The sequence below is a fragment of the Grus americana genome, chromosome 1 (assembly GCF_028858705.1).
Source record: "Grus americana isolate bGruAme1 chromosome 1, bGruAme1.mat, whole genome shotgun sequence".
In the NCBI taxonomy this organism is placed as follows: Eukaryota; Metazoa; Chordata; class Aves; order Gruiformes; family Gruidae; genus Grus; species Grus americana.
The window spans coordinates 190005137-190027472 of record NC_072852.1 but is presented as its reverse complement, the minus strand read 5'-3'; the positions used below and the strand labels follow the sequence as shown (position 1 = coordinate 190027472).

General features: G+C 42.7%; 1 protein-coding gene across 5 annotated transcripts in view; it reads left to right on the top strand.

Annotated features, from left to right (window-relative positions):
* ATP7B (ATPase copper transporting beta) overlaps positions 1-22336 on the top strand; it is a 48948-nt gene that overhangs the window by 13477 nt on the left and 13135 nt on the right. For 2 of the 5 annotated variants that reach the window (XM_054835512.1, XM_054835499.1), the window contains exons 1-12: positions 1340-1816; positions 8523-9747; positions 14018-14254; positions 15399-15562; positions 16435-16596; positions 18070-18146; positions 18505-18679; positions 19254-19487; positions 19668-19759; positions 19899-20026; positions 21150-21304; positions 21515-21649. In XM_054835512.1, the coding sequence (XP_054691487.1) occupies positions 1568-1816; positions 8523-9747; positions 14018-14254; positions 15399-15562; positions 16435-16596; positions 18070-18146; positions 18505-18679; positions 19254-19487; positions 19668-19759; positions 19899-20026; positions 21150-21304; positions 21515-21649 (3033 nt within the window). In that variant the 5' untranslated portion in view covers positions 1340-1567. Of the gene's footprint in view, positions 1-1333; positions 1817-2129; positions 2231-8522; positions 9748-14017; positions 14255-15398; positions 15563-16434; positions 16597-18069; positions 18147-18504; positions 18680-19253; positions 19488-19667; positions 19760-19898; positions 20027-21149; positions 21305-21514; positions 21650-22336 lie in introns of those variants that run through there. The other 3 variants (XM_054835487.1, XM_054835504.1, XM_054835493.1) reach the window with 3 other exon arrangements.

The window sequence follows — 22336 nt, the reverse complement described above, 5'->3', positions numbered from 1 at the left end:
AATCTTGTATATTAAGATAACGATACAAAATAGTGCTACAACAGTATTTTGAGTTTCACTTTGTTGGCAGAAGCCCTTGTTTTTCCAAAGATGGTTCTTAAGTCTGAAGTGGAGGCATGAACTGGATGGTGTGAGCAGAGTGGAGGATTCATCTTTGTGGAGAAGTTATGACAGGGAGACAAGCCAGGATGTTAATGTCCTGCGTGGTGGCTTTCTGGACCACTGTCTTTGTGGCAAGGGTGTGAGGGATAAACCTCTGCTTTTGGAAGTAAAAAAATCAATCTGAATTTGTCCTGCCAGACAGGTGGAGTGTCATCTATCCCATCAGGTTTTCGTGACATGACAGAGATATGCTGAGATTTCGACCCTATGTGCTAACCTCTTCATAGGAGTAAATTTGGTGACTTTTTCCAACAAGTCCAAGAGATTCTGATTAAACATAAAATAATTATTTTAAGGCTTCCCTGTGCAGTGAGGTCACTGCATAGCCAGGAGGGTGTGAATTGATGACACATCAACTATATTATATAAATTCCCTGCATGGCCATTCTTTAGGTGTCCTTGTTCAGGGGTGTCTTCGGAAGCAGACTGCAATACTTAGGCAACTGTGAACTTAGGCAACTAGAGATCCCACTCACCACATTAGCACAGTGCTGTGAATTTGCTGCGGGCAATCCCAGAGAAATATATTCAGGTTTAGCTCAAGGCACTTCTAGTGATGGTACCTGTCACGTGTGTGGCCGTCTAAATTAGATGTTCCTGTAGTTGCCGAGAGGATTTTAGGGGAAACTGAGTTTGCCAGAAGGAATATCTTTTTTTTTTTTTCTGTTTACTTTCTGGCACTAATTGCTGGTTTAATTTTGTTTGTTTGGTTGGTTTTTAGTAAGGCTTGCTGATGGTAAAGAGGCACGCTTTAAAAAGTGCAAATATTGCACTCGCTTTTCATTTTTTCTGCCTCTTGAAACAAAGAATGAATGTTCTTGTGCCCTAAATGAGTGAAAGACCTTTGGTCTAGGAACCTTATCTAATGATATAATCACAGGCACGTTTTCAGTGTTAGAAGGGACGACATTTTATCCAAGAAATCCTCAGTAATTTCATAGAAGAAGAAAATGGAATAGCATTGCCCTTTGTAGGAGCCGTGCTTATGCACATGGCCACAAGGAGCTAATGCCTGCCCGGCTGAGTTAATTATGCACTGGCTTGCTGCACACAGGTCATGTTTGACTTGCTTGTGAAAGGCAACCTTGGCTGAGCTTGCTGCAATGCCGTGTGCAAAGATTAGCAGCGCTGAACGCAGTTCGGTAAGCACAAGGGATGCCAGTTGGTGGGAAGCATTTAAACTGGCAGGAAGAGCAGGTAGCCGAGTGCAGCGAGCAGTGTAACAAGGATCGCAGGTTTCATCTGGGATTTTGTGATGAATACCTAACGAGCACGTTGATTAGGTGGGCAGAACTCTTCAAGCTATTGTAAATGTAGCTGAAAGAAGCGTGGCTGAGGAGACGCCGAATAACCACTCTCCTAAAGCTTTCCTTTAGTGTTGCAATATTTAAAGCCCACAGAGATAATGGAGAGAAAACTGGACAATAAACTGAAAAGGGAACTGTCCTGCTTAGCTACTTTAAACAACAAAAACATAACCCTGGTGTCTATTCGTAAGCGGCAGGCAGCTCATGATGTGCCTGAACTACTGATTATTGATGAAAAGTCCAAGACAGGATCTCCGGTAAAAGCAAGCAGTAACTTGGAGAAAGAAGAGAAAATTTTGCAGAGTTACTCCATGGGAATGCCAGAAGTCAATACAGTTGAAAGACAGGTCAGTGAGCTGGTGCGTGTGTTGGGTGGGAAGCGGTGTTTCTGAACTGGAGAATTTAAAACAAAGCACGTTGGACGCGGGTTGTATATTAAAGGAAGTTAAACCTTCCTTATCTAAATTGTCTCAATCCCCGGCCTGTATGCCTGCCCCATAACAAGTAGTACACAAATGCAAAGTCCTTTGGAGATCCTCTGAAAGTAATCTTTGAAAGCAGATGTTGATGATGATGTAGTAACTAATGAGCATTTTTTCAGCCCCACCTCTAATAATATAGAGTGGTGATTCTTAGTGAGGAAACATATTAGTATTTCTCCTTTTAAACTGCAATTGCTTGAGTAGTTTGACAGCAGCTCGCAGCAGGTTATTCTCTGGAATAATAGAAGTTGCAGAAACATTAAAAGGTCCTAATTGTAGGTAAGTAGTTTATTTATAACTACTAAGTGGATGCTAGCAAAAATTCTTGATAATACATCTGTGGCAACCTTATTTTTTTTTTTTAATTCAGTTTGTATATAACTATGGTATTTTTGGAGATAACTGTTGTGGAGCAGAGGCTTAGAAGGATCAATTCTGGTAAAAACAGGATGAGGTTTATTATTTTTAAAATAGGTTTTTCTATTTAAAAGGTATGTAAATTACAGTAACGTTGTTTGGATCAGTGAATATTGTGAATATTTAAGGAAAAGAAACTCTCAGATCAAATTTTGTGTCTTTTGAAACTGTGTGTGCTTAGAATGGCTTAAATAATTAGCATCAGACTGGAATGAAATAACAGCCAGGGCAGACCAGGCTATTTCTGCCTCAAGTTACTTCTTGTATTATAAACGTTTGCTAGAAAACAATCATGACATAAATGACTTTGTCCTACCAAAAGATCTCTTTTCTGGTTCAGTTCACTGGGATATATGTGTTGCTGATACTGGAGCCGTGAAGAACATCACAAAGTGTTTTGCTTTCAATTTAAATTAGAAACAATTCATTTACAACAAGGCCTTCCCCTTTCCCACTAAAGCAAGCATGGTTTACATAGCTGCCTTTAATTGAAAAGTACCTGTTAAGGTCTCTAAGTTTTGTTAACTATGGTGTATGTAGGTATCATTTCGGTAAGACTGGCTGCAACTCTCTAAATCTTTCACCGTCTGTACTGTTGGAGAAACCTGTTCCTAGTTGGGGAAGAGCAGTCCCTTGGCAGAAGCATTAAGGCAACTAACTTAGTATTTTGAAAACAAAAGCACCATAAAGGCTGCTTTAAAGTAATATTTTCATTGAATCTTCATATCCAGGTGGAGAGTGTGGTTTTTCCCCTCCTTTAAGACTCAGGAACTGAAAAATAACACGTTGTGTTACAAGTAGTTACTGAAAATAGTAGCTACAGACATTTGCTTATCTTTGCTAAGTTTGGGGGAAAAAGGGAAGGAAGGACAACCATTTAAGTGGTAATACATTTAAACAGTACACGCTAACAAGATGGATGGACAAGTTGCACTGAAATTTGTTAAGGAGGATGAGGATTGAATTTCTGCCCACTCAGAAGTGCTGCTGTTATAGGCATAAAGTTGAAGACTTAGGACCTTTGATGTTCCTGAGGCTGCTCTGTCCTCATTTTGTTATTCACTGGCTGCCTATAACAAACTAGTAAAGCATCTGAAGTATTTAATTAATAGTATGTGGCTTTTCAGTTGTGTGTTACTGCCTGCCTGAATCCAAAGCCATGAATCAGCGGGTTGTGAAAGAACAAAGCAGGAAAGGTAAAACAGCGACACAGATAAGATAATTCTTCAGCAGTCGTGTGCTCGAAGGCAAGAGGGTGATAGCTGTGGAGGTACAGGGAGAAGAGCAGCCCAAAACCTTCAGAGGCACCAGGTGAGAAGTTCAGTGAGGTCCGGCATTTGCGGATGAGTAGACGGGGAGAGGCAGAGGGGAAGGCGCTGAACGGGATGGATCCCGTCTCCTCACCGACTGACTGCCTGGCATCATGGTGAGGAGTCTGGCGCTTGAATTTCAGGATGTGAAAATTGACATCCTTGCAAGCCAGGAGAAGGAGGGTGGGAGGACAGTGCCAGCCCTGGGGGGACAGCCTTGCTGGAGTACCAGAGAGGAGCAGCAGCCTTGCGGGATCTCAATGTGGGCGATGCTCAGGGAGCTGTGGGTTACACCCGGCATGGCCTCAGCCTTGTGCCGCAGAGGCTGAGTGCCTTACACTGGCATTTCGGAGGTGGCTACAGCTCTTGGGAAGGGGAGGTGGGAGGAGAGGGATGGCTTTCCTGGTGACAAGCCACCCCACAAAATGACCTTGGAGCACAGGGGTGGAGGGAGCATGGGGACCCGGCCAGGGGCGGCTAACAGCCAGGGCACAAAGCTGAGGAGGGCACAAACCTAGTTGAATTTACAGCCATGGGGTTGCATCTGTTGTCAGGACGCCAGTCACTGCGTGCATGTATGGGAAGGTGTCACCCAGTGCTGTGGTTTCTTGTTCTTTGGGTTGTTTTTTTCCCAGTTCAGTTGACTTTCTTACATTTATTCTACATCCCTTTACTGCTGTGTTAAACCCTTGGCCTTTTCTCTTCTGAATGGGAGTATCCAAAAGAAATAGCCCATTTTAGGGGACAGCGGGGCAGCCCTTGATGGAGCAGTTTTACCCCACCAGTCACACAGGCCATGGACAATGACCACCTTTCCCCCAGACCAGCTGCTGAGCTCTGGATGCTGTAATGCCAAGAGCTGCGTGTCAAGCCAGGGCTTGAGACTTGGTGCTCCCAATCCAGCAGTGTTTCTCTGCCCTACTCCACCTCCATGCTTTCCCAAAAAGGTAGTCCAGCCCCAGGGCATATTCCTGTCGGATGATCTCCTTCCTGCTGGCAGGAGGTGGTCAGGACCAGGGAGCAGGAGCCTCTGCCTCTTCCTGCTTCCCCCAAGCCCTGCTTTGCCCCAGGGCAGGCATGATTGCTCCATCTCCTGTCTGGGGCAGCAAGGGTTGCTCTTCATGCCACTGGGTTTGCTCTGAAATCCTCATATTAGGAGCTGGGCTTCAGATGCCACATTCATGCACATCACCAGCTTCAGTTGCTGCTTGTTTTGGGTCCTGTTTAGAGCTGTCAGCTGGGAATTGTTTCCATTCAGGTCTGGTGCTTCCTTTAAAGCCCTCTCCAGCTGCTGCTGCTTCTGTGTCGATGAGTCCCTTTTTCATTTTCTTTTTTTCTTTTTTTTTTTCTTTCTATATTGTTTAAATGAGCTTCATAACACTGCTTTCTGTAGGGATTCTTTGCTTTCAGACTAGAACATCACTCTGCTGTGCATTTTGGGTTGCAACTTTTACGTGCAGAACAGGGGAGGGAAAGAATTGTCATAATTTCATGTTTTCATTATTTACATATTTTTTACATAGTCACTGTGAAAATATGTGCGAGACTCGTAAAGCAAACAGACTTGGTGTACACTTCCCCTTAAAAGTAAGCAGACCTCCTTTGGTGTGAGAGACAAAACAGTCGGGAACTGCAGCCGGTTCTTTCACACTCCTGTATGGATGTGGAGTCAGATGCATTTTCATTATTTTGTTAGGATTTCTCTCTAGGCAGAAGCAAGCAGGAGGGCAACACCTGGGAATCCCAGGCACCCTTTATGACATTTTTTGTAGGTGATTGCTTCTCTGATCCTCTTGCAGATGGTGTCTCTGAATTACTATACGGCCTCATAGATGCCATTTTACGTGTGGGTGTTAGCTGGTATCAGGAAATCCTCTTTTGAGACCTAGGATGTGCCTGAGGAAAACTATGGGCACATTTCTGCTTGCCTCGTCTTTGTATCCTTATGTGAACCTGCTGTTTTCTGCTGATCTAGTGTAGAAACACCTCTTCATGAAAATACACACATAGATGTATTTATGCCACTTTTTTTTTTTTTAAAGCTATTAAATAATACTAAAGGCTTTGTAAATACTGTATTTGAACCTGTGCACACTTCTGGGTTTTGGGGGGAGATTCTTCACTGATTTGGCATTTGTGGGTTTTTTTTTTTTTAAAGGGAAATAAGCCTTTTATTTTATATCCATGTCCCCTCTCTAATTTTTTCCTTCTCATTTAAAAATTTCTGTGCAAGGATTTTTCTTCTACAGAGAATAAACATCTGGTTTTGTCAAGTAACAAACAAAATATTTTTGCCAATTCTTCTGAACATTGGGATAGCTTTTTATCCAAAATATAAAGCGGCGGCCAAGTTTTGATGTTTCTGTGGCTTACAATGCATTAAAATAGTAGAATCAGTCCTTGCTTTTATGTTCTTCAGAAGACTGGAGGACAAGAAATACCCTTTAATCTTTTTATACATTTAATTTGAATTGCTTTTATATCACTGGGTACCAAGGAAAACTGAGATGGTGAGTGTGGGGGTGGAGGGAATGCAGTAGAGGACATAAGGTCTGTGATGGTTCCTGGGTTTTGTCTGCAAGTGGCTGCCAGAAACGCGGTGAAGGGGAGCAGGAGAGCAGAAGATGTTTGTCTTGCCTGTCTCTTACACTCTGTTTCACCAAAGGATGCAGAAGGCAAATGCCATTGTCCTACAAGTCAAAGTAAATGAACTGGCTGAGCTCCTATAACTCACACTCAAATTTTGGCTTTACCGTGTGTTTGTGATAAGAAGAGCAAAGGGTCCTTGGGGGGCTAGGGACAGGAGATAGGGAAGAGGAGATGAGGGACAATATTCAAATGACATTTCTCGAGGTAGACATTACAATAAATGCAAGTCTGAGTTTAAACAGCATCTGAAATGCGGTGGGTAAGGGACTGTTTTCATTTTCAGGTGAGCTTCTTTTCCATATACAACGCCATATTATTTTAAACTGTGGGAAAGCACAAATAGGAGGAAATAAACATGTGGTTGTCTTTGTGTGCGCTTAAACAGGGAACCACCTTTGCAGGAGGTCCAATTAACTATTTACATTTTGTTTTGAAAGGAGGGGCTGGCTGCGCCTTTCTGTATATGTCAGGGATTTCAGTAACTTCGGGGAAGGAAAGTGCAAGGAGAGGGATACGTGCCCCAGGTGCTGCCAGACCTGTGGGAGGGAGAGGTAAGAGGGGATGCTGGGGCTAAAATATTCCTGTGACTCTTTTTCATTAGCATCCCCGGAGTGTAACCTTGAGGCCAAGAGGAGAGGGAGAGGGTGCTGGGGGAGAGCTCATGGTCAGGATAGCGAGGAGCTGGACCAAAATGCTGGAGAGTTGAAGTTGCTCTTTCCTCCTCCTCTTCTAATAAATACAGAATGGAGAAGGCTGAAAGCAAATTTCTTGTGTTAAATTTTTGCCATTTTGGTCATGACCCCAGACCTCATTATTCCCAAGCTGTCTAAGCGTGAAACAAAATCAAGTTAATGAATTTTGAATACTACATCAAATGAACTGGATGCAGTCTAGTGTTAATAAGCAGCCTAAATGCTTCTCATCCACGCTGTGGTACAAAGGAGGGAGTTTTCTTCTCAGTGGTAGGAACAAGATTTGGGGTACTCAGCCTGATTCGGTGACCCTCTCCCTGCAGTGTGCTTTATTGAATGGTGGAGAGCGCATGACTTCACAGGCGAGAGAATAGGTCTGTGGTAGTAACTAGCATCTAGATCTTTAGTAATTAAAGCTGCCTTAAATCACTGACATGAATTTTGATGTTCTTTCCATGAAACCTGACACTCTGGGACTTGTCTGTCACCTTCTCACACTTGGCACCAGCAATTTCCTTTGATGACAGAGTCTGTGCTCCAGTTACCTGTTCTGCAAGAAGCATTGCTTTTATCACTTTTTTTTTGTTTAACATTTCATTTTCAATTGAATTGAGTGCACTAAACTCTCACGTCCTGATACTGTGGAGCCTGTGATCTGGCTGATGGACAGTCCACTTCTGGCCGATCTACTTCTCTACTGGCCATTACATCCTGAAAATTGGTGTTGCATCGAATCAGTGAGTTCTTGCAGCTCAATATCTGGTCTGTCTTAGGTGCCTCACGAAGAGGTAGATGAAACTAAACCATAGTGGTTTATCGGTTATGTATGCAGTTATATATGCATATCAGTCTGTGTCTTTTAAAATCTTTGTCAGATATAGATTTTACCTTAAAGTTCTGTATATATGCAGGCAGCCCAGGCCTTTGTGTGCATGCATATAGCTCTTCAGATATCATGCAGCTGGTCCTCCCTGTGCCAACTTGTTTCAGGCTCCTGGGAAATTCTTGATTCTCTTTTCTGTGGGCTTTTTGGTTTGGTTTGGTCTGAACTCCTGCTGAGCAGTAGCAGGTTGGACAAACTGAGCTGGTTTCTGACATTTGTGGAGAGGCATTCAGCACACTCTGCTGTGAGCCTTCATGCAGGTGACAGCGTGCTCTGAAGAGCAGGGCTCGGCCTGCATGGTGAAAGTGCCACATGTCTGCAGAGAGCTCAAGTTTTAAATTATTGGACTGGAGTGAGAATATTGAGATAATTTTACTTTTATATCCCTAGTGAATATTTTTTAAATGGCTGCCCAAGAAAAGTGTCAGAGGCCTGGATTCATTATTGTGGGCATAGCTCGCTGGTAATATATTCAAAGTTAACACTGTGAAGCATTTTGGCAGTATAGACTGACCTGAGAGCACTTCTTATATGTGCTTGAGAGTACATGCAGAATATTGCTGCTTTTACAGGGCTAAAGATACATGCATTTTATTTTTATTTTTCCTCTTGCTTCTTAGCCTTTGTCTAACACTGATTCTCCTCCTGGCTGTGAAGATCCTACAATGAAACACAGTTTTGCTTTTGACAACATGGGCTACGAGGAGAGCTTTGAAACCATGCCCTCTCCGTCTTCCCAAGAACACACCGTGGCAGTCAGTGTTGTGGGAATGACTTGCCAATCATGTGTGCAGTCGATAGAAGGCCGAATTTCCAAGGTGAAGGGCATTGTGAGTATTAAAGTCTCCCTTGAACAGAACAACGCTGTGATAAAGTATCTGCAGTCAGAAATAAGTCCTGAACAAATTTGCCAGGAAATTCAGGATATGGGCTTTGACGCCAACATAGCAGAAGAGAGGTTGACAACAGCAACTGTAAATTTGTCGTGTTTGAGAGAAGCAGTAGTTAAGCTTCGGGTAGAAGGCATGACATGCCAGTCCTGTGTCACCAACATCGAAGGAAAGATTAGGAAACTGCATGGTGTGGCAAAAATCAAGGTGTCACTTGGTAACCATGAAGCAATTATTGCATACTATCCTTACATCATTCAGCCTGACGAACTCAAGAGCCATATCAGTAACCTGGGGTATGACTGCACCATTAAAAGTAAATCAGCCCCTTTGAAGCTGGGTGTCCTTGACCTTGAGCGCTTGCAGAATGCAAACCCCAAGGAGACACCAGCAAGTCTCAAGAGTGATGGGGTGGATCTGCTGGTTGCCAAGAGGAGTAGCACAGCTACTGTGGCTATACGGATAGAAGGCATGCACTGCAAGTCCTGTGTCAGAAACATTGAAGGAAATGTATCAGATCTTCCCGGCATACAAAGTATTAAAGTGTCTTTGGAGCATAAACGTGCTGTGGTACAGTATAGCCCAAATTTAATTACCCTGTCAGCTTTACAGCAAGCTATTGAATCCCTTCCACCTGGAAACTTTAAAGTATGCCTTCTTAATGGTTCAGAAGCAAATAAAGGAACATCTCCATCACCTGCTTTGCTATGCGATCTCTTCAGAGAGCCACTGCAAGAGACGACATGCACAGCTGTTATTAGGATTGATGGCATGACCTGCAATTCTTGTGTACAGTCCATAGAAGGGACCATATCACAGAGACAAGGAGTGCAACATATAGCAGTTTCTCTAGCTGGCAGAACTGGGACCATACATTATGATCCAGCTGTTACTAATGGAGAAGAGTTAAGAGCTGCCATAGAAGACATGGGGTTTGATGCTTCTGTGCTGACAGGTAACAGTGTTTTTTCTTCTGTGGGTAGCGTGCCAAGCTGGGCCATGTAACACCTGCATTGAGACTCTCTTCTGGAGAGAAACGCTTAAAACATCATATTGGCGTTGTCTTTTCTGAAGAACTGGCCTGATCTGACCTCACTTAGCAAGGGAGAGAGATTTCAGCTGTGAAGTCCCTTGTTTCAGCCCTTAATAACTGCACTAGTGGGTGGAAGAGTTGAGTTACATTGTGAAGCCGAAAGGTTTGGAAGTTTGGTACGAGGTCTTTGAAATAGCTGATCCCCTTACCCACGGAAGTAGATTTCCTCCTATGTCTACAGGCTGCTGTAAGTCGATCTATCAAACCAAATGTTTTCATTTATGTTCCAAAATACTAAACCCCACAAACTTAATGAAATCTCTTTCATTTAAAACCACTTTTTCATAGAATCATAGAATGGTTAGGGTTGGAAGGGACCTCAAAGATCATCTAGTTCCAAACCCCTGCCAGGGGTAGGGACACCCTCCACTAGACCACGTTGCCCAAAGCCCCATCCAACCTGGCCTTGAACACTTCCAGGGAGGGGGCCTCCATAACCTCTCTCGGCAACCTGTTCCAGTGCCTCACCATCCTCACAGTAAAGAATTTCTTCCTAATTTCTAATCTAAATCGACCCTCCTTCAGCTTGAACCCATTACCCCTTGTCCTGTCACTACACTCCCTGATAAACAGTTCCTCTCCAGCTTTCCTGTAGGCCCCTTCAGGTACTGGTAAGCTGCAATTAGATCTCCCCGGAGCCTTCTCTTCTCCAGGCTGAACAACCCCAACTCTCTCAGCCTGTCCTCATAGGAGAGGTGCTCCAGCCCTCTGATCACCTTCGTGGCCCTCCTCTGGACTTGCTCCAACAGCTCCATGTCTCTCCTGTACTGGGGCCCCCAGAGCTGGACGCAGTACTGCAGGTGGGGTCTCACAAGAGCGGAGTAGAGGGGCAGGATCACCTCCCTCGACCTGCTGGTCACGCCTCTTTTGATGCAGCCCAGGGCACGGTTGGCTTTCTGGGCTGCAAGCGCACACTGCCAGCTCATGTGGAGCTTCTCATCAATCAATACCCCCAAGTCCTTCTCCTCAGGGCTGCTCTCAATCCATTCCTCGCCCAGCCTATAGTTGTGCTTGGGATTGCGCCGACCCATGTGCAGGACCTTGCACTTGGCCTTGTTGAACTTCATGCGGTTCGCACGGGCCCACCTCTCCAGCCTGTCAAGGTCCCTCTGGATGGCATCCCTTCTCTCCAGCGTGTCGACCCCACCACACAGCTTGGTGTCGCTGGCAAACTTGCTGAGGGTGCACTTGATCCCACTGTCCATGTCGCCAACAAAGATGTTAAACAGTGCCGGTCCCAGTACTGACCCCTGAGGAACGCCACTCGTCACCGTTCTCCACTTGGACATTGAGCCATTGACCGCAATTCTTTGAGTGTGACCATCCAGCCAATTCCTTACCCGCCGAGTGGTCCATCCATCGAATCCATGTGTCTCCAATTTAGAGACAAGGATGTCATGCAGGACAGTGTCAAATGCCTTGCACAAGTCCAGGTAGATGACGTCAGTTGCCCTTCCCTTATCCACCAACGCTGTAACCCCATCATAGAAGGCCACCAAGTTTGTCAGGCACGATTTGCCCCTAGTGAAGCTGTGTTAGCTGTCACCAATCACCTCCTTATTTTCCATGTGCCTGAGCATAGTCTCCAGGAGGGTCTGCTCCATAATCTTGCCAGGCACGGAGGTGAGACTGACCGGCCTGTAGTTCCCTGGGTCTTCCTGTTTACCCTTCTTAAAAATGGGGGTTATGTTCCCCCTCTTCCAGTCAGTGGGAACTTCTCCAGACTGCCAGGACTTCTCAAATACAATGGCGAGTGGCCTGGCCACTTCATCCGCCAATTCCCTCAAGACCCACGGATGCAACTCATCAGGTCCCGTGGACTTGTGCGCCTTCAGGTTCCTTAGATATTCTCAAACCTGATCTTCTCCTACAGTGGGCAGTTCTGCATTCTCCCAGTCCCTGCCTTCTGTGACCTGGGCAGTGTGGCTCGAGCATTTGCCAGTGAAGACTGAGGCAAAGAAGTCGTTGAGTACCTCAGCCTTCTCCATATCCTGGGTAACCAGGTCACCCATTTCATTCTGGAGGGGACCCACATTTTCCCTCATCCTCCTCTTATCACTAACATACCTACAGAAGCTCTTCTTGTTGTCCTTGACATCCCTGGCCAGACTAATTTCTATCAGGGCTTTGGCTTTCCTAACCTGCTCCCTGGCTGCTCGGACAGTTTCTCTGTATTCTTCCCAGGCTACCTGCCCTTGCTTCCACCCTCTGTAGGCTTCCTTTTTTTGTTTGACTTTGCCCAGGAGCTCCTTGTTCATCCATGGGGGGCCTCTTGGTAGATTTGCTTGACTTCCTCTTTGTTGGGATGCATCGCTCCTGAGCTTGGAGGAGGTGACCCTTGAATATTAGCCAGCTGTCTTGGGCCCCTCTTCCTTCCAGGGCTTTGTCCCATGGTATTCTACTGAGCAGATCCCTGAAGAGGCCAAAGTCTGCTCTCCTGAAGTCCAGGGTAGTGAGCTTGCTGAGTGCTCCCCTCGCTGCCCTGGGGATCCTGAATTCCACCATTTCGTGGTCACTGCAGCCAAGGCTGCCCTTGAGCTTGACATCCCCTACCAGGCCCTCCTTATTGGTGAGAATAAGGTCCAGCATGGCACCTCTCCTTGTGGGCTCCTCTATCACTTGGAGGAGAAAGTTGTCATCAACACATTCCAGGAACTTCCTGGATTGCTTGCGCTCAGCTGCGTTGTCCCTCCAACAGGTGTCAGGGTGATTGAAGTCCCCCATAAGGACCAGGGCTTGTGAGCGTGAGGCTGCTCCTATCTGCCTATAGAGGGCTTCATCTGCTCGGTCTCCCTGGTCAGGTGGCCTGTAGCAGACCCCCACTATGATGTCCCCTGCCCCAGCGCTTCCTTTAATCCTGACCCATTAGGTCTCAGTCAGCTCCTCATCCATCCCCAGGTGGAGCTCCATGCACTCCAGCTGGTCATTGACATAGAGGGCGACGCCCCCTCCTTGTCTGCCCTGCCTGTCCTTCCTAAAGAGCCTGTACCCTTCCATCCCATTTTTACCTAGCTAAAATATCTTTTTAGTGTCCTAATCCTTTGGCCTTCATTTCTTGAGTGTTTTTACTATCCCTCCTTTACTAAGCTTTACTTTAAGCGAGGTAAGTGGCAAGATGCAGGTACTGTTTGGTGGGACAGTTTGTACATTTTGTACATGTGCTCAATGTTTAAGAAGTTGCTATGATACACAATCTCCTCTCTAACGAATTTCAAATGCAGCAATATTTATCTGCTTCAACTCAACAAATTCGCTTTGAGAAACTAATGTAGTTTACCTGGAATGAATTCATTCGTTTCATCGCACTAGACCACATCCTATTAGCTTTTCTCACGAGTCCAATCCTCTGAATCTCTGGACTGCTACAGATGAGGAGGAGCCTGTATGTGCTCTTTAATTATGATTTATTTGGTTTATAACTTGTTGGGTGGAGACCTCTCCATCCATCTGTGGAAAAGGAGGGGAGCCCCTGTGTTTAACATGTTCAGAAGCAACTCTTGCTCCTTTACACAAACCTCTGCCCAAGGGAGGCAGTTTGTGAACGCAGCTGGAGCCATTGGGTGTCTGTTCAGTATCTTGTAAAAACAGAAATGATTGCAACAGGCCTGTACATGTGGAGGTCTTCTGGGCGCTGCAAATCCTTCCTCTATTTGTTTTGCAGTACTTGCAGTGTAAATATTGTGCCATAAAAAGAAACCTGTTGAGAAACTTGTCCTTTTCCTTGTTTGAGATGAAGTGCTATGAGTCCTGCATAGGTGACAAGGACAGAATGGATATGACTGGACTGCATTCTCTGTGCTAGATAAGGACCCTCTAGATACCAATATACCTTTATCGAGTGGAGGTAGCTGTCAGGCCTAGGCATTGAAACTGGAGGGAATCACTGACCATCTGAAAGTGGAAAAGCAGTTCTATAGAGTTAAATGGTCATGCCAGTGGTACTGGTGAGTGCGTATCATTATACACATAGTAACAATCCATATTATTTCCATAAAGAGACTGAGATTACCATGTCACCTTTCAAACAACTAAGAGACTTTGCATGATTGATAAATGTGACTTGCTTGTAGTTTTACATCGTCCGATCGCACTGTAAATAGTGTTTGTTCAGTTTATTGTGCATTTATTCAAGATACCGCCGCTGGAGGACGTAGGCACCAGCCTGAAGCCAGCAACGCTGTTGTGCAGCCTCGAGCTCCAGAGCCTCCTCGCCAAGGCTGTGCCTCAGATACTCTTCCAGACAGTTCTCACCTTGATGGGCCAAACCAGCCCAGCAGAGCGACATCTGAAAAGTGTTTTTTACAAATCACAGGCATGACCTGTGCATCATGTGTGTCTACCATTGAAAGAAATTTGCAGAAAGAAGATGGTAATAAATTTAAGTTTCCTTTAATGAGTCTATAAGGGACTATGGGATGGAAAAGGTATTCTATGCGATTAATGGAAGAGGCTGTGGTACAGCATCTGGAGGTTAAATAGACTTAATACTCTTTCTTAGTGCTAATGTAACTACATCACTGTTTAACTATCCTACTGCACTGGTGGACAAACCCAATGGACATACTTGTATTGTAACAGTAAGTTGTTGTAACGTGATAAAAATTTCAAATAAGGTTCAAGACAAGAACAGAGAAATTGTTCTCATTTCGTTTTCAGGGCCTTATTGCTTTACAGAGCAATCCATCGCTTCCAGAGCTGTTGAGAGCTCTGACACATTTGTGATGTGAAACTTACCCTTCAGGCCACATTTGCACAAGCAGGTACAAACAAATACGTGGCTGCAGTGCATGGGTAATTATATTAGCTTAGGCACAGCAAAGCTTATTAGGTTAGAAGTCTGCAGATTGGAGCTGCCTTTCCTCTGGCCATTTAGAAGATGAACAGATGAGCCTCAGCATTGTCTGCTTTAATTTGTGTAGGCATGCCTTTGGAGGGTTTTGTTTATTGATTCCTGTGCCCGCAGTCTCCCATTGATGATCTCACTGCCTTGATTTAAAAATCCAAGAAATCATTAGCAATTCAGAACAATTTTTTTGCCTGTGATTTTTATGTTTTGCTTTTCAATTCTAAATGTAGATTTCTGTGGTTTTATTTAAAAAAAAAGAAGGAAAAAACCACCAAAGGGAAAAACAAGAAAAGAAAAAGGCCTAGCATTGTGCTGTGGGTTTTGTTTAGGGCTTTCCAAACTTAGAGAGTCCAGGGTAGAGCTCACAGCAATGAGTGCTTCTGACCATCCTTTTTGTCTCATTAGATCATAGTAAAACTCACCTCCTTCCCTGTGTATCTCATGAGGTTCCTCTCATTGCTAAAGGAAACCACACTGTGGCTGAATCTCAGTAAAAGCTTTGCTGTTGTGACTAGGGAACAACACTAGAAGGAGGCAGAGAGAAATCATTGGGCGTATAACATCTCTAAGTTGTCACAGCCCTCACTGACAATCACTTGTAATATTTTATTTTTCTCCCCCTCAAAGGAGCTACATTGTCTAATATTTTTTATTATTGCCACCACAGGAATTGTTTCAGTGTTGGTAGCACTGATGGCAGGTAAAGCAGAGATAAAATACAAGCCAGAATTCATACAGCCTCTTGAAATAGCACAGCTGATCCAGAATTTGGGTTTTGAAGCTACCATCATAGAAGATCATGCAGAAACAGAAGGAAATGTGGAGCTTCTAGTAAGTCATGTGTATTTGAAATTCTGTGTTGGTTTTGGAAAAGTCAGGTCTGGAAGAAACATTTTCTTGCAAATGCTTTTGTTTAAGGAGTCGTGACTTCACTAGGTCAGTTCTGGCTGGTGACACTATTTTTTCTTAATTGCTGAAAAGACAAAATCAATTTGTCTTAGAAGAACCTGTCCAAAGGCACTGAAATAAAAGGTGATAGTTGTATGTACAGAATAGACTTTTCTTAGGAAGGAGAAATGAAGCAGAACTTTTCTGTGAAGGCACTTCAGTTAACAGTGCAGACTCTGAGCAACTGAGAATGTATGACCAAATACATGTTGATAATGCCTGGGGCTTTGTATAGAGGTCTGAGAACTTTGGGTAAAATTAGTAAATTGTTTATATGAAGGACAGATTCTTCAAAAGTCTATTTTTATTCTCTGACATATACCTACTACAAGACAGATAACAACAGTCTGCAGTTGTGCTAATAGATCAGAAAGTGGAAACGTGCCTTATTGAAGCCACAGGAAAATTTAAGTGAGCGTTTGACTGTGGCAATGTTAATATAGATGCTGATCGAACTGTATTAGCTATACTAGTACAGTTACTGCGATGTACAAGTGCTGCTATACAAATATGGAGCTGTGACTATAACTGATGGTTGCAGGATTTTATAATAAAAGTGGATAGATATGCTCTCATCTTTGTTTCATTTAAGACAGCTATATAAAATCTTCATGCTGAGGCGTTGGGTCAGTACCAGCAGAGTTTGAATAGTCATTAGTGCCTTTGTGATATGGGGAGGCCTTGTCTCAAATTCATCCACAAATACTGGGTGGATGTGAGGGACTACTAACTATCTAAATTTGTCTTTTCTTTAGATTACAGGGATGACTTGTGCTTCTTGTGTTCACAATATTGAATCCAAACTCATGAGAACAAATGGCGTATTTTATGCCTCAGTTGCACTTGCTACTTGCAAAGCTCACATCCAGTTTGATCCTGAAATTACTGGACCTCGAGATATTATAAAAATAATTGAGGTAGGCTTTAGAAATTTTTTTATCTATGAATAATTGTAAGGTGACATTAAAAAGGAAATAAGGCAGGTGATATTTGAGAGGTTTCACTGACTTTTGCAGATGACAGTTATTGCCAGATGTCTTTATGCTCTTGTGGTGAAGCTCCTGTGCTCCACAGTCATTCATAGTCTTCCAGGTTGTTACTCTAAAAACACATCCTAAAAACTACAAAAAGAAACCTTTTTTATCTCTATCTGGTAAAAGTGTCATATATTTATTCTTTGCAGTTCTGTGTGTAGAATCATGTGTCTCTGATTTCCAGTCATTTCAGTGAAGTGCTGATACTTCAGAAGAAATCACTACTTTCTCTTGCCAGTAAAAGAGGCTGTAAAATAAGTTTTGCAACAGCTCATACCACAAATATTACACATCTCACTATACACTGGCATTTATTCCCACATCAATTCAAAGAAGAACTCTTTAAACCAAAAGAGCTTGTGATACAGCCACTAAAGGAAAAAAATCCTGGCTTACCAGTAACCACACAGGTCATGAACTCTGCCATTATCATGGCCTGGGTGTGGACAAAACTTTTTACTTCTCTACCCCACCAGAAGGGAAGAGAGCTTACTGTATGAGGCACAGGCAGTGAGTTAGTCAGGAGGACAGCAGAGACTGTTTGCCCTCCGTGTTCTGGAGTATTTACTTAGAAAAAGGTTCCTAGAGCTCAGAACTGATGTGGCAGCAGTGATTAACATGTTAACTAGTGGACTCTTCAGGCTGGCAGGGTAGTTCTGTAAAGTGCATCGTGTCACAGGAGCATCTCACGATGCAGATACAAGGTTTAAATGTATTGTGCTTGCAAGTGTGCTTTGGGTTTTTTTTCTGGGGGTGGTGGTGGTTCTACTGCAGTAACTCACTGAAGCATCAGTCAAAACTGGCTTTTTGCATATATTTGTTTCTGGGATGCTTTGCCCTGCAGTTTGTTGTTTTACAGGTTTAAACTGATTCTAGCCACTTTGATTTTCAACTTCAAGTGTATATACTCAACTGTAGTGTTAAGGAGATGCTCGCAAGGTTGACTAGCCCAGTGGCTTGTACATTTTTACCTTCCTTTGTGGTATTTCCCATCTCCCATGCTTATTCTGGTGGAGATGAAAGGGCATAAATTTCCCTTGAAGAGGAGGGCAGCAAAACTCCAGCTGTCAGTGGGAGCTTCCTGTGCCTAGGAAACCTGGGACACTTACTGTATCTATACACCCTGTCCATGAATCGGTAGCAGAAATCCTTTGCAGTCCACATTTTGAGTATTGTCTCAAATATCCTCTCCTGTTGGCAGGATCTAAAAATAAGTAAGAAGTTGGCATTTATTAAATATGGAACAGTGTCCTTTTCTGACATTTCTTCTAAAAGTAGTGTCATTTAAATATGTTATAAGTAATATTATTAGTTTAATCAAAACTAACTCATCTTCCCTCCCCTTTCAATGAAAAGGAAATTGGCTTTCACGCTTCCGTGGCTAGAAGAGTTCCAAATGCACATAACCTGGATCATAAAAAGGAAATACAGCAGTAAGTATTTCTCTTTCTGTCTCACTAATGAATGTGTATAGATCATCTCTTGTAACTCACCTCCTCCCCTCTCTTCCCAGTTAATCTAGCTTATCCTTGTGTAAAGCATGTTTAATTTTATGATGTGTCATTTGGTTCAAGTACTTTCATTACTTTCATTAGTTTCAGTTTTTAACTGATGGAAGTCTATACAGTTAAACATGTAGGAAACTGTCCCGAAGTGTTGGATCTTTCCAAATATCCCAAAGCTGTGTGTTAGTACAGTACTAATACCCCAAGCTCTGCACTGCAAGCACACTGTTTGGCCTGTGTACTGCAGGTGTACGACAACCAGGGATTTACAGCTTCTACTTTTCAGGTGGAGGAAATCTTTCTTGTGCAGCCTACTGTTTGGTATCCCTGTCTTAATCCTAATGATTTATATGCTAATACCTGCTGGTGAGCACCGTGGGACTATGGTGCTGGAACAGAATCTCATTCCTGGATTATCTATTTTAAATCTTCTCTTCTTTGTCCTGTGCACTTTTGTTCAGGTATGTCCACAGTACTTCCTAGTGGTTTGCTTTCTATTCATCTCCCATTTATGTAATCTGATGTGATAAAGACAGGAGACTGGAAAGGTTTAGTGGATTAGGCCTGACCTCTTGTCTGTACTGCCTGTGCAGAATAAAGTGGCGCTTTTCTGCAAGTTATCCATTCTGTAATTGTTCACAGCACTTACTCTTGCCAAACTTGTGTCACATAGTTTTCCAAGTGGGGAACGTAGTGTTAAAATGATGAAATACCTGATCAGCTGCAAACTAATTGGGTAGCTGTAGGTAAATCCCTTCAACTTGTGTGCCTTGTTTGCTTTGCATTGCTGAGGAAAAGGATGATATTTTGCTGGCAGAGTTATTTTGAGAACAAGGAAGGGCAAGTGAGAGAATGACAGTGGAGTCAGCCTCCTAGTAGATACTTCACTGGAGTCGTATCAATACAAAATTTGCATGGGATAGCGATGCCTTCCCTTATCTACTACATGTTTATAATTCTACTATAGGCAATATTATGTAGTCTCTGCTTTCACTGCTGTGATCTTAACACATCTGTCTACGCTTACACCAACAGTTTCTTGGTGGATGGTATTTTTACGTACAAGCTTACAAATCACTGAAGCACAAGACGGCCAATATGGATGTGCTTATCGTACTGGCCACGACAATTGCTTATGTGTATTCATGTGTGATCCTGATGGTAGCGATAATTGAAAAGGCAGAGAAAAGCCCTGTCACTTTCTTTGACACTCCTCCGATGCTGTTCGTGTTCATTGCCCTTGGGAGATGGCTGGAACACATAGCAAAGGTAACTCACCTTCACACTAAATATTTAGTGTGTTTATGATGAGAGTAGAATAAAACTATTCAGAGGAATTTTGAGTCAGATGTTTCTGATGTATACAAGGTCATTTAGAGTTCATTGTGTTAAGTAGACATAGCATTTATATATCTCAGTGTATCTTAAACATTTATCTCTGTTTTTTAGAGTAAGACTTCAGAAGCTCTTGCTAAACTTATATCTCTTCAAGCCACAGAAGCCACTGTGGTGACTGTTGGACCTGATCACTCTATCATCAGGTAAGTGTTTATGAACCAAACCCCCTTCAGCCTGCGTAGGTGCGCAGACTAGACTCGATGCAGTTAATGTGAAAGCATTATTATTCTTTTGAAGCTGATGGTATAAATAATCTGTCTGTTCTACTTGTGTCTTTTGCAGGGAGGAGCAGGTAGCTGTTGAACTGGTTCAAAGGGGTGATATCGTAAAGGTTGTTCCTGGTGGAAAGTTCCCGGTGGATGGAAAGGTCATTGAAGGCAGTTCTATGGCAGATGAGTCTCTCATTACTGGTAACTTCCCTTACACTTATTCAAAGAAGTGAAATCTTCTAGAACACTTTCTTACAAGAAAAGAGAGCAGACCCAACGCAAAAGCTGCTATCTGAATAACCTACCACCTTAATGGACGCTGTGCCTGGCCTTTGTGAGCTTGAATCCAAATCCTACATCTGCACACAACCTAAAAAGCTGAAGAATTTTCACTCAGTTTGGTCACTTTTATGATGGGACGAGTAGAGTTTAAACACTATTGTCATTATTCCAGAGATCTGGTGGGAGATTCCCCTGGAATGTATTTGTAGAGATGATACCTTCTCAGAAATAACTTCTAAAGGGCGATGGGGAAATATTGCTGAGATGTTGGGGTGTGTATGCGTGGGCATTGAACAGGGTTTCTGACAGGGATCTCCCAGTGAGCAAGGAGACGGAAATAAAGCCTCACAACTTGATGCTCATTAAGGGTCATGGGACTTTTTCACAGCTTCTGAAATTTTCATTTCATTTTATAAATATAGTAACGATTTACTGTATTGTGCAATTCTTATGAATAAGGTAAAGGATATAAAAACTTTACATTGGCAGTGGCTTACTTGTTTTAGTTATGTATTTAATTTGCTTGGGGAACGGGGATACCCTTAGTTTAAGAGAACCAGTCATTATCACTAAGCTTAAAAATAGAGAAAATAAAGATTTTGTAGAGCTAGTATTCTTGGAGAGGCAGCGTGAGAACAAGAGCTTTGCCACAGAGACAGCTTTTATAGACTTTGAAAATGGAGAGTGGTGGAAATAAAGACAGATTGCTCAAACTCCCATGGCTATGCAAAGTATTAATCGGAGAAATTCTTAGCAGTTCCTTTTACAATCAATTTGCTCCTGGCCCTTTTGAGGGATGGCATACTGGACGGGTAGGACCAAGGAAACAGCATTTGCTTTGAAACTAAACCTAGAAAAAGGTTTATAGAAGTATGACAGCACTTATACATGTCTTCACTAGACAGAGATATAAAATATATGATTTCTTGTCATTATTGCTTAGCATGCTGATTTTGCCAGTGTACAATGAGCTGTGTGCTAATGAATTATATTCACTATTATTAGGGGTATTGCCTCATTTATTCTTACCTTTTCTTTCTAGGGGAAGCTATGCCAGTCACTAAAAAGCCTGGGAGCACAGTGATTGCTGGTTCTATAAATGCACATGGCTCAGTTCTTGTTAATGCAACTCATGTTGGTAATGATACCACTCTGGCACAAATCGTGAAATTGGTGGAAGAAGCTCAAATGTCAAAGGTAAAAATAATAGAAAAGAAAAACTTATTCACAGATTGCTATAATATAAGAAAAAGATTCTATATTTTTATATATTTACTTGTTCAACAAACTCTGTGTTTTCCAGACTTCAAAAAAGAATCAGATGAAGAATATTAGATATTTTCATAACTCTGCATACTTATGTGTTTTGATCATAAACATACAAATACATGTTTTTCTTTTTTATAGGCACCCATCCAGCAACTGGCAGATAAGTTTAGTGGATATTTTGTTCCATTTATCATCATCATTTCAACAGTGACATTGATAGTATGGATCACAATTGGTTTTATAAATTTTGATGTTATTCAAAAATATTTTCCTGTAAGTAATTTCATTAAGAGCTGGATTTTGGTGTTAGGATATCTTCTGGTGTTATTAACATACCTTCTGTGTGTAGGGTTTGATGTTGCAACCTGGCAAATACTTTTGTACAACGTGGTGTTTTCTGCGCAGAACAGATAATTACACTAATTAAAATCTGTCTGCAGGTATAAATATACATTTGCATTTACTTCTTAGTTCTGCATGGCAGTTCCTACAAACTGAAATTATTGGCAGTCTTTCTGGACTACACATGATCTATAGCTGCATTGCAAGGAGCTGAGCCATTCCTGTATCACCTGAAATCTTTTAGGACATCCTTGTTCCTGATGGCAGATAGTGGGTTTGGCTTTAGAAAGAAGATGAGCTTCTGTTATCTTTAGGATGTGTGTTTGCTACCTGGAAATAGGGTTCTCCTTTGCTAAACTATAGCAAATTATATTGTCATCTGGGAGCCTGAGGGCAGAGTCAAGCATATATGTTCTTGAGACCCAAAAAAGCCAGAAAATACTGCCATAAACAATTCATAACACTGACCTTTGTCTACCATTACAGTAACAATAGTAGATTGCTTTCCTGTGCTGGAGGTTTCCAGGTAAATATGTTTTTTGAAATGGCTAAGATTGATTGTACATCTATGTTACCTTCTATGAGCAATCACAAATCTCTTTTTTTTTTTCCCCTCTC